Source organism: Xiphophorus hellerii, unplaced genomic scaffold (genome assembly GCF_003331165.1).
Source record: "Xiphophorus hellerii strain 12219 unplaced genomic scaffold, Xiphophorus_hellerii-4.1 PGA_scaffold_64__1_contigs__length_250000, whole genome shotgun sequence".
In the NCBI taxonomy this organism is placed as follows: domain Eukaryota; kingdom Metazoa; phylum Chordata; class Actinopteri; order Cyprinodontiformes; family Poeciliidae; genus Xiphophorus; species Xiphophorus hellerii.
In genome coordinates this window covers 23,872-38,755 of record NW_022587639.1, presented here as the reverse complement: position 1 = coordinate 38,755, position 14,884 = coordinate 23,872, and the positions used below count along the sequence as shown (strand labels likewise).

The window sequence follows — 14,884 nt, the reverse complement described above, 5'->3', positions numbered from 1 at the left end:
GGGATTCTAGTGGAATCGCAAGGAGGCGTGGCCAAACTGCTCTACAGCACCCCCTAACGTGAGATAGGACAATCCATAGTTTGTAGACATCTGAAATTTTGTATATAGGTAGATCTCCCTCCAAAATTAAGAAAAAAAGTCTCTTTGAGGTACCTCCTAAAATGTACAGGGAGGCGGCCATATTGGGTCAAAGGGCAAATTTTGGCGATTTTTCATTTTTACACATCTCAAACTTTAACAAACTCCTCCTTGGGTTCTGGCATACATTCACAAATGGCACTGACTTAATCAGAAAACATGGATCTGGGCACTACTGGGATACAGCGGAGACAATACTGGGACACTGCAGGATACTATTGAGACACTTCTGGAACACCACTGGGACACTATTGGGACACTGCTGGGACAGTATTGGGACACTCTTGGGACAATGCTCGGACAGTATTTGGACATTATTGGGACAGTATTGGGACACTACTCGGCAGTATTTGGACATTGCTGGGACAGTATTGAGACTCTGCTCGGACAGTATTTGGACATTGCTGGGACGGTATTTGGACACTGCTCAGATAGTATTTGGACATTGCTGGGACACCACTCAGACAGTATTGGAACACTGCTCGGACAGAAATGGGACACTGCTGGAACCCTGTTGTACAGGTTGAGACAGATAGACCTATGCTGCCATTGGGACAATCCACATGTCTCACCATTATCAGAAGCTGTGAAAGTAACATTGTAGAGGTTGTTCTTGACAAAGGGAGACTCTCGATCAAGGATGGCGATGGTGGAAATCCTTCCGTATACTGGGTCGATATCCAGCCAGCTGGCTGGGTCATAGATCTTGGAGTATCTGAGGTCAGAGAGAGAGGTAACCTGAGAAGCCAATATGAAGTAGTTTTTGTTTCTGTGCAACTGAATATATCCTAAGCAGAACCTGGAGACTGGAAGAGATGATCGCAACTTATTAAAACATGTTCACTGGATATAATACTAATCTGAACACAATATACATAAATCTACAGTATGTAGATTTGTTTTTAATGAAGCCATACACTTTCCTCCATGCTCTTATGCAAAAAATAAAAAATCACAATGGCCTTCCTTAATTAGATTTTTCTATAATTTAGATCATCCTTCTATTGTTCTGTCCGGGTGAAATTTGACAGTATTATGAAGAAATGTCGGAGATGCAGCAACAACCTGACAGAGTGCTACAAGACAATAAATAAAAATATGTAAACAGGACGCTCCAGCTGCCCAGCATACTGATCAGAACTTGTCTCTTTGAGGGCTTGAGTATTAATGTAGGTACACTTGTATATTTTTGTGAACACAGTGGGTCCACCATTTACTGTTGCTAGAATACACAGACCACAGCACTACATTGAGAAAATAATAGTGGGATCCATCAAGAAAAAAAAAGTTGGGGACAAAAAGCAGCAATCCTGCAGGCTCTGCATGTTAGTGAGCCAATAACTGTGCAGCCTCATGTTCACATTTATTTCACAGTATTACTATGAATATACTGTGAAAAATTCATTAATTTTTCACCCAGTTGGTGTAACTCATTCAACTAGTACATTTTCTTTGGTCTTTCATACTATAATGCAACACATATTTGCTACTTTGTGGTTTCCTTACCTGATAGTCTGCCTCATGAAGCGGTCAGGGTCCTGGGCAGTGAAAGTTGTGAGCAAAGATCCTGCTGGCAAACCTTCTTCCAGTTTAATAGTCTTGGGGTTGGGACTGAACTCTGGACTCTCGTTGATGTCCAGGATTCTCACAGACACAGTTGCTGTGGACTGACGAGGGATGTGGATGCCGCGGGCCAATGGGATTTCATTTTCTGCCTCCACGGTTAGCATGTATGAACGTGTCAACTCAAAATCTACCGGCTGGCACAAGAACAAAGAAAAATTCCATACTTTTCCAAACTCATATTACTAAAATTTTCAAGCATTTTGGACATTTATGTACAATACACTACCCCTTTTTTGTTTTATGGTCTTTGAAAAAGTATAACTCACATACCTTCTGACTAAAAACCTTGTCAAAACAACTTCACTATTAAGTATCAGGAGAAAAATGCTGGAATTTAGTTTTTCCTGCTTCAGTGAGCTTCCCAGAGTCTAATCTTATACTCCTGGTGGGTGTGACATCAGCAGGCAGTGATGTCAGTGACGCATTACTTTGTAACAAGTTACTGACGTTGGACCACTTTTTTCAGTGATGAGTAATCTAACGCATTACTATTTCAAATCCAGTAATCAGATTAAAGTTATCCAAATCACTGTGCGTTACTGTGCATTACTATTTTCTTTACTAATGTAATTTTATTTCCTCTTGGGGAGTGACCACCATTTTTATGCGACAGCAGCAGCTGATCACATGTTGAGACAGAAATAAAAACAATGGAGGGAGGAGAGAGATGCACATTTTATTGCAAGAAAAACAGGAACTATTTTGAGTCCGATTATAAAATAACTTTCAATTAAGTATTGGCAAAGCTCAATGTAATTTTCACAGGTGGAGGAGCGTTGTGGTTAGCAGCTGCTGAAAGTAACTAAAAAAATAACTTGTAATCTAACTTAGTTACTTTCCAAATCAAGTAGTCAGTAATCTAACTAAGTTACTTTTTCAAGGAGTAATCCAATTAAAGTTACTTTTTCAAAGTAACTATGCCATCACTGTCAGCAGGTAATCTATTTTCTGTCACTTCCCAAAATATTTGTGTTGATTGTTCTGGCAGTGATGTGAATGCTTATTTCTAGCAATTAGTTTTTATTCTGAAAAAAACCCAAAACATTTTAAGACCACCAGCACTTTAGAAAGCAACACTAGCTGCATCTCTACTACAAATGTGCACAAATATTTGTCAGTTTTTTGATAATATTGAAAGAACATAATTTTGAAGTTGCAGTCTTTCAATTAAATCAGCAATGATTTGAAATCATATGTGAATAAGTTTGTTTACACAGTAAGTCATTAAAAACTTCATGTGATTGTTAGTCACTGCTCATGTTTTATAATTTCTGTGTGAGAGATGTTTTAGCATCATACCCTACCTTGATCACAGTGATTAAGCCCTCATTAGTGGTGGGGTCAGTGGGGATGGAGAAGTGCCCTGCGGGGTCTCCAGCAATGATCCGGTACACTGTCCTCCAGGCCGGCGTATGCGGCTGGTCTTTATCTGTCACAGTCAGGTTAGCAACAATTACATTCACCCTGTTCTCATGAACTTCACCGAAGAACTGGAAACAAAGACAAACACAATGCATTTCATTAGAATGACAGCAATGAAATCATGCTTTGTAGTAAAAATATTGAAAGCAACTATTACTAGAAACTGCAGTGGAAAAGGCAGCTTCTTCAAACATTCTTTCAGTTGAAGCTCTTCATTGTTTCTTGGAGAGATGAAAATATTGGAATTGACTATTCACACTGTGAATAAAAGCTCAGAGAGCTTAAGTGCTATTTTCCCTTCTGTTAGCAAATAATTACTTCTGTGTGTGTGGGGGGAGGGGCTTGCAGGCGTGTGTGTGTATGCATACTGCATCTGTGGTGAATTCAGGAGGGTTGTCGTTGACATCAGTAATCCTGATGACAGTGGTGGCAGTGTTGGAAAGGCCGTAGGTGGGGTTTCCCTCCATGTCAGTGGCCTGGATGATCAGGGTGTACTGAGGGACTTTCTGGAAATAAACAGAAAACAAAGACAGTCAAAAATGGGGAGAATTATCCATCTGCATTTTCATAGAATTTCTAATGGTCCTGTGGATGCAGATATATCCCCACAGAAGAGGAAATATTAGCTTGTGATTTATGTTTTTGTCAATATGTACATAAGTACAAAGACATGATTTTAATAATCTTAATCTTTTGATAATGCCGGTCTGATTCGTAATCAAACAATGTCTTGGTTGAATGAGACTAATTTTAAATTTAAATATGAATCATTTTGGGCTTGACTGTGTGTAGTATTAATCTAGAAACATTTATTACATTTGCCATCTTGAATGTTCATTAAGTAATTTCCACATGCTACTTTATGCCAACATAACAAGAGGACTAGACGTGTATCGTGTATCAATCCCTTGGCCATAAAAATAACAGCTTAAATTTTTCACTTAGATCTTTATTAGTTTTTTATGTCAACAAAATACAATGCAAAGAAACTGAACAAAGAACTGTCTATGGAACGCACAATGTTCTAACACTTTAGCAGATTAGTATATTCATCTGCTATTATTCCAGCCCTTATTCTTTATCTATGACCATCCATCCATCCATACACGCTTATCCCTGTGCTGGTGCTTATCTCCAGCGGTCAACAGACAAGAGGCAGGGTCACCCTGAACAGGTTGCCAGTCCATCAGTCATTCTTCATTTAAGTCTTATGAAAAGTTACTTTTCCCTCATTTTCCCATCGTTGTGCTTCTTGTAGTGTAGTAAACGTGTTAATTTTTACATCAAAAATATTTCTTCCACAGTTGTTATCCACTGGTGTCGTTTTATGATGTAAAGCGTTTTGAACTGCCTTGTTTGCTGAAATGTGTCATACAAAAGAACTTGACTGATTGATTGATGGTGGAACTTCTGGAAATGACTATGCATATAAGGATTCTTCATAAATCAAGAAAATTATCAACAACACTGACCATCTTATTCATGAGACTGTTTTGGGAAAGCAGTGTATCTTCTGTCAAAGGTTTCTTCAGATTCAGTATAGAACAGATCGCTGCGGAAGATCTTTCCTGCCAATGGCCATCAGCATAATTTAGAATTTGATTATGAAATGAAGGTGAAACTGAAGAAGGATGTTGAATTGATGAGGAGGACTGGACTGAGAGAAATGCGGTGGCATTAGTGACATTAGGAAAACATTTGTGGATGTGGATGAGGAGTGAAGGGGAAAAGGATATATCGGAAGAAAATGGAGTAAGAAGTCTTGGCGGAACTGGATTTATGAGCTTTGAAATACACATGAGCCAACAAGACATGAAAGGTAGAAGGAAGATTAGAAGAAGGGATGGCAGGATGAGGGATGAAGGGATGTTTGTTCGCAAACTTTGTGAAGCTTGAGAGGATGAGGATGAAATGACGGTACAGATAAGAGCTGGGAATCTCAAGCAGAGAGGATGCAGGCAGAGAGTGTAATACAACCTGGCTCCCAACTAGGGGAGCAATCGGTGCGAGTGGAGGCGGACATAACGTCACCAGAGATGCTGGTGGCCACGGTAGGTACCGCACTGAACGGTAATATGAGCTGCTGTGCAGACCTCCAAATCATCGGTAGAAGATAAGTTATTAAAACAATGTCACAAAAAATTATTTATCCTTCATGGAGAGAGAAAAGAAAGAGGAAGAATAGAGAAAATGTCAAGATAAAGAGATGTTTTAATGTGTATTGGTAATGTAATGTTTATCAGAAAGATTTGCTGAGGTGCTAATTGGAAAATTACCTTGATAGCAACCTTGATCGGTCCAGTTCAACAGCCAAACATTTATGCTACAATGTTTGTATTTGTGTGAAGCTGAGTTTTAACTTTAAATGAGTTGATTCTAGTGGTTGGCCCTGTATTTCTGAGGTTTTTTGCCGTTAAAACATGTTTGATAAAGTGTTTGAAAATGTTTTATGTATCTAAAACAAACAGTATTTTTACATCAACTTATAAGGTATGCGAATTTCTCCAGTTAAAATTGTTTGAAGTCACAAACCGGTACCGGTCCACATTCTCAAGTGAGAAAGACTCACCTGGTATAAATTAAATGTTTATCTCTTGTAATTACTCCTAAGAGAAATTAATTTAATCAAAGAATGTCATGAATATGTGTGCAGGGCTGCACCGACTGCGGTTTTGTGGCCGATCGCCGATTACCGTCTTTAAAAAGCCTAACCTGCAGATTTTGATTTTGGCAGATACCAATTTTTTTTGTCTGAAATGTCACTAGATGTAGCAAGAAAGTCACTGAGTTGGCAACAGTGGGGTTAATATTGTTAACTGCAAACATGCAGACATGACCTGGTGGGCCAGTCTGGCAGTAAAACCTCTCACTGTAGAGCAGAAGAGAACAGAGGTTGATTTTTAAACCTTTGCTGACGAAAATAAGATCAGTGGATATGATTGGCTTCATGTAAGTATCGACCAATCACCAATCCCCCAAAGTTAAGGAAATCGGCGCCGATAAATTGGCCAATAAATATATCCTGATCAAATGTATCCTATACATACATACATACATGCATGCATGCATGCATGCATGCATGCATACATACATACATACATACATACATACATACATACATACATACATACATACATACATACATACATACATACATACATACATACATACATACATACATACATACATACATATACTGTAGATATATATATATACAGTACAGACCAAACGTTTGGACACACTTTCTCATTGAATTCAAGGAGAAAGTGTGTCCAAACCTTTGGTCTGAACTGAGTACAGACCAAAAGTTTGGACACACAGTTTGGACACACCTTTCTAATTCAATGGGTTTTCTTTATTTTCAAGACTATTTATAAGGCAATAAATCCCACTTATTAACCTGACAGGGTACACCTATGAAGTGAAAACCATTTCAGGTCACTACCTCTTGAAGCTCATCAAGAAAATGCAGAGTGTGTGCAAAGCAGTAATCACAGCAAAAGGTTGCTACTTTGAAGAAACTACAATATTTTCAGTATTTTCAGTTGTTTTACACTTTTTTGTTTAGTGCATATTTCCACATGTGTTATTCATAGTTTGGATGCCTTCAGTGTGAATCTACAATGTCAATAGTCATGAAAATAAAGGAAACTCATTGAATTAAAAGGTGTGTCCAAACTTTTGACACAGGTGTGTCAAAAGTTTGGTCTGTACTGTATATACACATGCATATGGAATATAATGTAAACATCACTGTCAGAGATGCAGTATGTTTATAATAGGTGTGTGAATAGGCCTGTCACGATAACAAAGTTTGCTGACCGATTAATCGTCTCAAAGATTATTGCGATGAACGATAATATTGTTTGAAGACCATTTAAAACTGATTTAATGGTAATGACATAATAATGCAAGCAATACCCTGCCAAAAATAGATGCACTTTATTTTCAAAAGAACACTTAACACTGAAACTGGTAAACAACTGGTAAAACAAAAATAAAATGGACTCTCAGTCTCCATTAACAAAAAATGCACTTGAATAAAAACTAAACAACATAAAACTAAAGTGGAAATAAAAACTACATTCAACCAAAAGGGTGCAGATTATGAAGTCTGTATACTATATTGCCCTTCAATAATCATTAGATTCAGATATCCAACTACCTGATGCAGTAGTTAACTCCTCCCTTAAGCCCAGTTCAACAACACGATACGTTTTTCTTGCCCCGAATTTCCCCTTATGACAATCTTTGAACGACCAACGTTCTAAGATTGTCGCTTGCATCATGTAGTGCAGTGGTTCCCAAAGATTTTCTGGGCCCTCCTATGGATTACAATAACCCTCTCCCCTTCAAAAAGAAAAGAAAATCATTTGGGCACACACATCATTCAACCAGACATAAACTTATACACATATTTTGTTTTCATACTCCAATGAAGTTTATTTCACACTTCAGGTTGCAACAAAACACACTACAAACCATCTTTACAGTGAAACACTTTGTGTAACTGTTTTTTTTGCTTTTATTCAAGATATTTCTTGAATTTCTAAGATATTTTGCGCATTCCTTCATCGAAAGAATCGTCGTACTTACCTACAGTCTCGTGTTTTTGTTTTTTTGTTAAACAAAAAACAAAAACTTCCCGCAGTATGGGTGCGGGAAGCACCCATACTGCTTCCCGCGCTGCCCTAGGGGGCGCGCCCCAAACTTTGGGAACCACTGCTGTAGTGTGTGGTGTGTTCCGACTGATTGGGTCCAGTCGGTAGAACCTCGTGGCTGCTCCGATCTAAATCAGGCATGTTCAACATGTTGGATTGTCTTAGCCAGTTTATCACTGCAGCGTGTGGGTCTTCCCCGACTGGGAGCGAGAATGCAGCCTATTGAATGTGACAGGTAGCCAATCAGAAAGCAAGGATTCCCCTCTGTGCTTTCTGAGGGGAAAACACGGAGGGAATCCCAAACAGCTGACACGACGCAACCCAAAGTCCAGCGGACATCAGATATGATATGCGGAAACAACATTAATGTTTATTCAACATTTCGTGCAAAGAATATCTACAGAAATGACAAAGAGAGCAATTAGAGTGGAATTGCTACCGCAGTTTTATCCAATGCCTTTTCTTTTTGTTACATCTTTTATCGCTTAAAATAAGCTCACAAACTATCGCTATTGTTTATATGTCGTAAACCGTGTTTGTTTACTCGAAATTCACATGTGATACAGTGGGTTTTGACGAGATTTTCTGAGAGAAATCGGTTCTTCTGTGCTGTGTTGCTCTTGACGTGTGGCTGGACACCACACGGCACAATCGAACCCGATCGAACCGTTAGGCCTACAATTTTCTGTCGGTTAATGTGTGGTCTCTCAGGTTTTGAAAATGAGCCGACGATCGGCTAACAATTCTAAAATTGTGTAGTGTGAGCTGGGCACTAAGGAAATGAGGAGGGGAGGGTCAATGGAGAGCACCGGAGTTGAGCCTTTTTTCATCCAGTTGTCATTAATAGAAAGAGAAAAAGGCAAGAAGAAACGATAAAGCCGATAAATTAAAATGAGGTCAATAACTTTCATTTATCGTGTGATTAATTGATTTATTGTTTATCACGACTGGCCTATGTGTGAATGATCTAATAATCTGACTGTTGATTGCAGCCAGTCCACATTATTAGCAGAACTAGAGGGTCCCAAAACCAAATTTTGCTTAGGGTCCCAGGGAGGCTTGGGCCGGCCCTGGGTCTACGGCCATGGGACTGGAATGTTTTTGGATGTGAAGGATGACCCTTGGACGGATGTTGAACTGACGGTAAAGTGGAGACGAAGTTCAAGTATCAAAGATAACTGAACGCAGGCGTTTGCGACTTGGAGTTTGTCTCATTACTGGAAGAGGAGAATGTTCGGCAACACATGGTGTATTGAAGATTATCGTCTAAATCAGAAAGGTAGAGCTGAATAACCACATCGCATTCTGTGGTGAGTTAAATTTGTAGATTTGTAATCATAGCAAGAGTAACAGGTTTGACGGTTGACGAAACGTAACAGACTGAGATGAATGGGTGAACAGAGTATAAATAGGCAGCCTAGAAAATTCGAGGTGTGGTTTGGGTGTGGCCCAGCTCCCGAACTTAAGTTAACACATTAACGTCATTTAAGTATTTTACTATATTCTGATGGATTTTACAGAGAAGTTGTTTATTTTGTATAAGTGTACAGAAGTTGATGTTTGAGAACCCGAGAGCACAAATTCACTCAGTCAGTTATTGCTCAATAGCACCATAAGTCACCAGGCAGGTTTGGCTAATAATTCTTGATAATCAGGTGGTGTTCCAACTTATTAATTTTTATGAAAAATCACAAACTTTAATAATAACTGCCCTTCGCCTTTATTAATAGTTATTCATAGCCAAACCAATATTGTTGCATAATAACCTGTTTATGGGGACAAAGTGGAAGTAGGCTGGGTTTTATTGGTAACAACTACATATGAAAACAATTACGAAATGAAAAAGGAGCCAGGACCTTGCAGAACATCCACTCAAACACAAGCCCAACATACCTCCCGATCCAGGCCTGCAGCAACAGTGATGATGTCGCCAGTCCTGTTGTTTATGGTAAACATATTATATGATGGGCTTTGGGGATTCTGCGAAAGTATCTTGTACCGCAACATTCCATTGGCCATTTTTGGGTCATCCTTATCCACTGCTGTCACTGTCATTACAAATGATCCTGCAGGAACATACAAGTAGGTACACTGTAAAACATTTGAAGGTGGTTTAAATTGAAATGAAATCCACCTGCTGCCTTGACAAGCCAATTTAGGTAAGCAAAAAAATTATATTGATTTTAACTCAGAAATTAAAGTTCAAGAAGTTAACAAGAGACAAGTTGTGTAAACATTGCTTTTAAGTTAATTAATCTTGAATTGTGAGTTTTAACTTATTGCTGCAATTTAAATCAAATTATTATTTCACAATATGCAAGAAAAAAACTGCCCCCACCTAGTTAAAGAGCACATATTTCTCTAATATTAAGTTAAAATAACTACTTATTTTACATTAGAAAAAGTTAAATTCTTGTTTCAAATTGCATGAACAAAATAAACCTAAAAACCTAAAAATTCTAGTTTATTCAACTCTTGGAGGGTAGACAAAAGTAATAAAAAGTTAACACAACTTACTACTTTAAGTTTACCTTTCACAAAGTTATACGTTTGGGTTCAAAATATAAAATGTGTTAAATTTATTTGACATAAAGAGTAGAATATATTAGACAACTAAATGCAGATAAAATATTTTACAGTGTATAGTAGGTAAAATAAAGAAAATCAACAGTGACAGACACTTCTGTACAGAACATACCAATAACATTCATGATGCAACAAACCAATAAAATTTTTTGCATAAAAAACCTGAATCGGGATTTTTAATGCAAAAAAACCCACACCTTTAGATGGCTTTTAAATCCAATTTCAATGCCCTGAAAAAAGTTTTTTGTACTGTGTATTAATTCGTATTAACTTATGTGCAATGTTCTAGCAAGTGGAGGCTTTTATCCTGGAAACCATTAAAAACTAGACCTGTTTAGTATTTTACTCACATTACTGTAATAAACTTTACATTTGACACACTAATGGCCTGTGGAGTCTAAAGAAAACATTGGTTTGTTTATATTTTCTTTTTTTTTTTTTTTTTAAAAAGAAAAAAAAAGTAAAGTTAATATAACCTAAAGCTGGGCTATCCACACTTTCCATTATTGGCAGTTGTGTGTTTTCCACCTATAAAACAATATTTCTCAAAGGAGAGTAACTTAAAATGGTTTTGAAATGGTTTTAAAACCCTTTATAGATTTATGAGCAGCAGCAACTGCTTACTTCAGGTCATTTCTTTAGTAATTTTAACCAGTTCACTATATTATTAAAATGGAATGTTTGAAATGAAATTGCACAGAGTAGGGCTTCAAATAAATCCATCTATGAAGTATCTTGAGAAATCATCTGATGTAATTGCCATGATGTAAAAGAAAAACAAAAAAAACTCAATTCAATATTAAGGTTGGTGTAATTTAGCCTTGAAAGGCTTGATTGCTGTATTTAAGTCTGGGGTTTTTTATGGCTTTTAATATTTTAAAGCATTGAGCACCGGGCCATGTAGGACCAGGTTATATTTCTATTTATTGTTGGGTTGATGCAAACATCTGTGCCTAAGGATATTTGCATCCTTTTTAGTGTTGACTAACCTCACTGTAACCAAATCTTCCTAGCGGTATAAATATAATTGATTGATTGATTGATTTCACTGTACCGGGTTTAGATCCTTCAGGAACAGAACCATTGAAGATGGTGTGTGTGAACTCTGGTCTGTTATCGTTCTGGTCGATGACGTTGATGACGATGTCAATGGGGTTCTCCACTTGGTTGCCATTCAGATCCACAGCATGGGCTCGTAACTACATGAAAAAAAAAAACACACAACAAAGAAGATCATGCGAAACACTGGAAATTCCTCCAGTCGCTGCATTCTTTTGTTTTTTTTAACTATATTTTTGTTATTTTAGCAGTTTTATAGATACACATACATACATTGAACAGTTAGACCCCCCTCTAACAAAAATTACAGAGCCACTAGTTTGACAGAAGCAGTTGAGTAATAATCAACAAAAATAAAAAAAAGAAAATAGGTAATTACATTAATTATATGGTTGGTGTCAAGCTACTTTGAGTGATCCATTTCTTCCAGTATTTATTGTATTTATAAGTGGCAAGTCTTAATGACAAAGTCAGTCTCTCCATTGCGTGGATTTCCTCAATTATGTCCTTCTAGTCCAAACTTGAAGGTGGTTCCACATCAAGCCACTTGCGAGTTATAGCCTTCTTTGCGCCCGCTAATAATATTAGTAGGCGATATCTATCAGGCTTCTTCAGTTCCTAGGGTAAATTACCCAGGAAAACCACAGTAAAGTCACAGCGTAAATTTAAGTCCATTTTAGTATTAATTTCTTTTATCACTTCTGACCAATAGGATGCAATCTTAATACATTCCCAGAAGACATGAAAAAGTCCTGCAGACACATTTCCACAATTCCTCCAACATTTTGCCTGTTCAGTATGGTTACAATATTTACTTTTGTAACAAAAAACACGTACTGCATTTCCAGGAAAATTCCTTCCACAAGCCAGAACTTGACGTGTGAATCACAGAATTGCATATATTTAAAGAAACATCGTCAGTTATTGTTATTTTGGCCTCTTTTTCCCATTTAACCGTAATATATGTTGTATTACATTTTCTCTCCGTTTGTAGACATGAGTATAGTTTGGATATTGTTTTTTTGAGAGGTCTGCCGTTGCTCGAATCTAATAGGATTTTAAGTATACCTGTCTCATCCTCCTCCCAAAATTTTATGCTTTTATTGTAGTGGTGTCTTAGCTGGATGTATCTAAAAAAGTCATATTTTTCCAGGTTATAGTTATCTTGAATTTGTTTAAAACTTTTAAATTCACTATTCTTTGTAATCTTCCACTAACTTGTTATGCCTTTTTGTGACCACTGTGTGAATCTCTTATCCATTCTTGCAGGGAGAACATCTCTATCATAAGCAGGCCATCTTAGAATTCGAGCACTTCTTTCAATCTTTACTTGCTTTAATATTTCATGCCATATGTCCAATGGTACTTTTATCCATAGGGATATTAGGTCAGAATCTGTATGTTTTTTAATAAGACAATTATCTCCGAGCCAGGATTGTAGAGGTATATCACTGTAAGAAAGGTCTATCTCTTTCCATTTAGCGTCACATGTTGGATCACACCAACCAACTAACACTCTCATCTGTGCTGCTCTGTAATAGTCCTCTAGGTGTGGTAAAGTCCATCCACCCCTTTCTTTTGACAGTTGTAGTGTCTGGACTTTTACTCTCGGTTTTTGTTTAGCCCAGATAAAATTTGAGATTATTCTGTCCCAATCGCAGAATTGTTTGTCAGGTACCTTTATAGGCAGAGCCTGAAAAAGATAAAGAAGCCTTGGTAAAAGGTTCATCTTTATTATATCTATTCGATTATGTAGATTCATGGGTAATAAAGACCAACGTTGTAGATCCGCCCTAATCTCTACTGTCAGTGGGATGTAATTGCATTCAAAAAGGTTGGATAACTCTACAGGAATTTTAACTCCTAGATATTTTATAGATTTATTGTGCCAGTTGAACCTAGACATTTTCTGAATTTTTAGTGACGGTTGGTAGTTAAATGAGAGAACCTGTGTTTTCTGTAGATTTGATTTATACCCTGAATAAGTGCCGAAGGTCTTGAATAAAGAAAGAAGATTAGGTAGGCTGACTTCCAGGTTAGTTAGCGTTACGAGCACATCATCAGCATAGAGGCATATCTTATGCATTGTACCTTTAATGGTTACACCCATAATGTCCTTGTGTCCTTTAATGGCCTGCGCTAGAGGCTCAATAAAAAGCGCAAACAATGTGGGGCTGAGAGGGCAGCCTTCAGCATTCTATTGTTTTGAAAGACAATCCTCCTCCTTGAAAGATGATACTCCTATAGTACATATTAATGAAGCTCCACAAGGCTGTATGTGTGACAGGCTACCACTACCACTGTTCCCCTTTAATCTCTATGGACTGGTGCCACCAAAACTGTCTCATCATCAATGCAGGCTAAACCAAGAAGCTGGTGGAAGATTTCACCAGGCAGAGTCAGACCCACCTCACTGACACAGGTGGACATCCAGGGAGTGGACATTAATTGGTACCTGGATGTTTACCTGAACAATGAACTAAACTGGATTCACAACTATAGCTATGTTTACATTCACAAAATTCCTTAATAAGATTGAAATGTATTTGGATTAAATATTGTTCAATTGTCTTATATCACAAAGTTAGTGCTAGTGTCATTGTGAATGCTGTGGTGAACACAGTAACAAAAGTTCTCACCCCTGTTCAGATGCTATTTCTAATCTTTCCTCATCTTTAATGTGGCATGTACTGTTATATTAAAACGTCAGGACAGACATCCCAAAACATATTGAATGTTTTACTGTGAGTGTCATTTCATATTATACCTTTTAAAAAGAAAGTGACAGCTGTCTCAGGAAAGCTCGCCCAGCCCCTCACTTTCAGCAGAGATAGGAGAGCATTAAAATGTGAAGCTCATAGCTTCAAAGTTGCACAGACTGGCACACAGGTTTCACAGTTTCTTTTCCTGTAATGCTGTAATTGATTTATGCCAAACATGCCTTCTGTCCTGATGCACAAAATAATTATCATCTGTTCATAAAACATTGTTTTTGTCTATGTTCTCTCTGGCAAACATCATGTTTGTTTTTGAAAACTAAGTTTTTCTCTTTGCACACCCTCAATTAAAGTTAAACTTGAGCAGTGCTTTTCTCACTCCAGAGGCATGGACTGTTGTATCAACAGTAGCCAGTAGCTCTAGGTTTTAACATGTATGTTCAGGTGGAACCTGCTGCAGTGGCCAGACCTGGACATGTTGGCAGTCTATATGAATGTCCTACACTTACAGTTCATTTTTTGTAGAGGAATGGCTTATTTCAAGATCGGAAAGGTTAAAACACCAACCTGCACAAGATTTCAACAGCACAAATCTCTTGCAAAATGTACTATAACAATGTCCTATCATGTGTATTTGATGCGATATACTTGTGTATGATTTTAGCCTTTTAAATG

The 14,884-nt window shown here is 37.6% G+C and overlaps 1 protein-coding gene across 1 annotated transcript in view; it reads right to left on the bottom strand.

Moving 5' to 3' along the window:
* The window catches only part of LOC116716539 (cadherin-4-like), a 34,113-nt gene that overhangs the window by 3,512 nt on the left and 15,717 nt on the right, over positions 1–14,884 (bottom strand). The window contains exons 5-10 of the mRNA XM_032557361.1: positions 11,488–11,632; positions 9,741–9,913; positions 3,555–3,692; positions 3,069–3,254; positions 1,645–1,898; positions 702–853 (exon numbers count right to left, since the gene is read on the bottom strand). Coding sequence (XP_032413252.1) covers positions 702–853; positions 1,645–1,898; positions 3,069–3,254; positions 3,555–3,692; positions 9,741–9,913; positions 11,488–11,632 — 1,048 coding nt within the window. The remainder of the gene's footprint in view (positions 1–701; positions 854–1,644; positions 1,899–3,068; positions 3,255–3,554; positions 3,693–9,740; positions 9,914–11,487; positions 11,633–14,884) is intronic.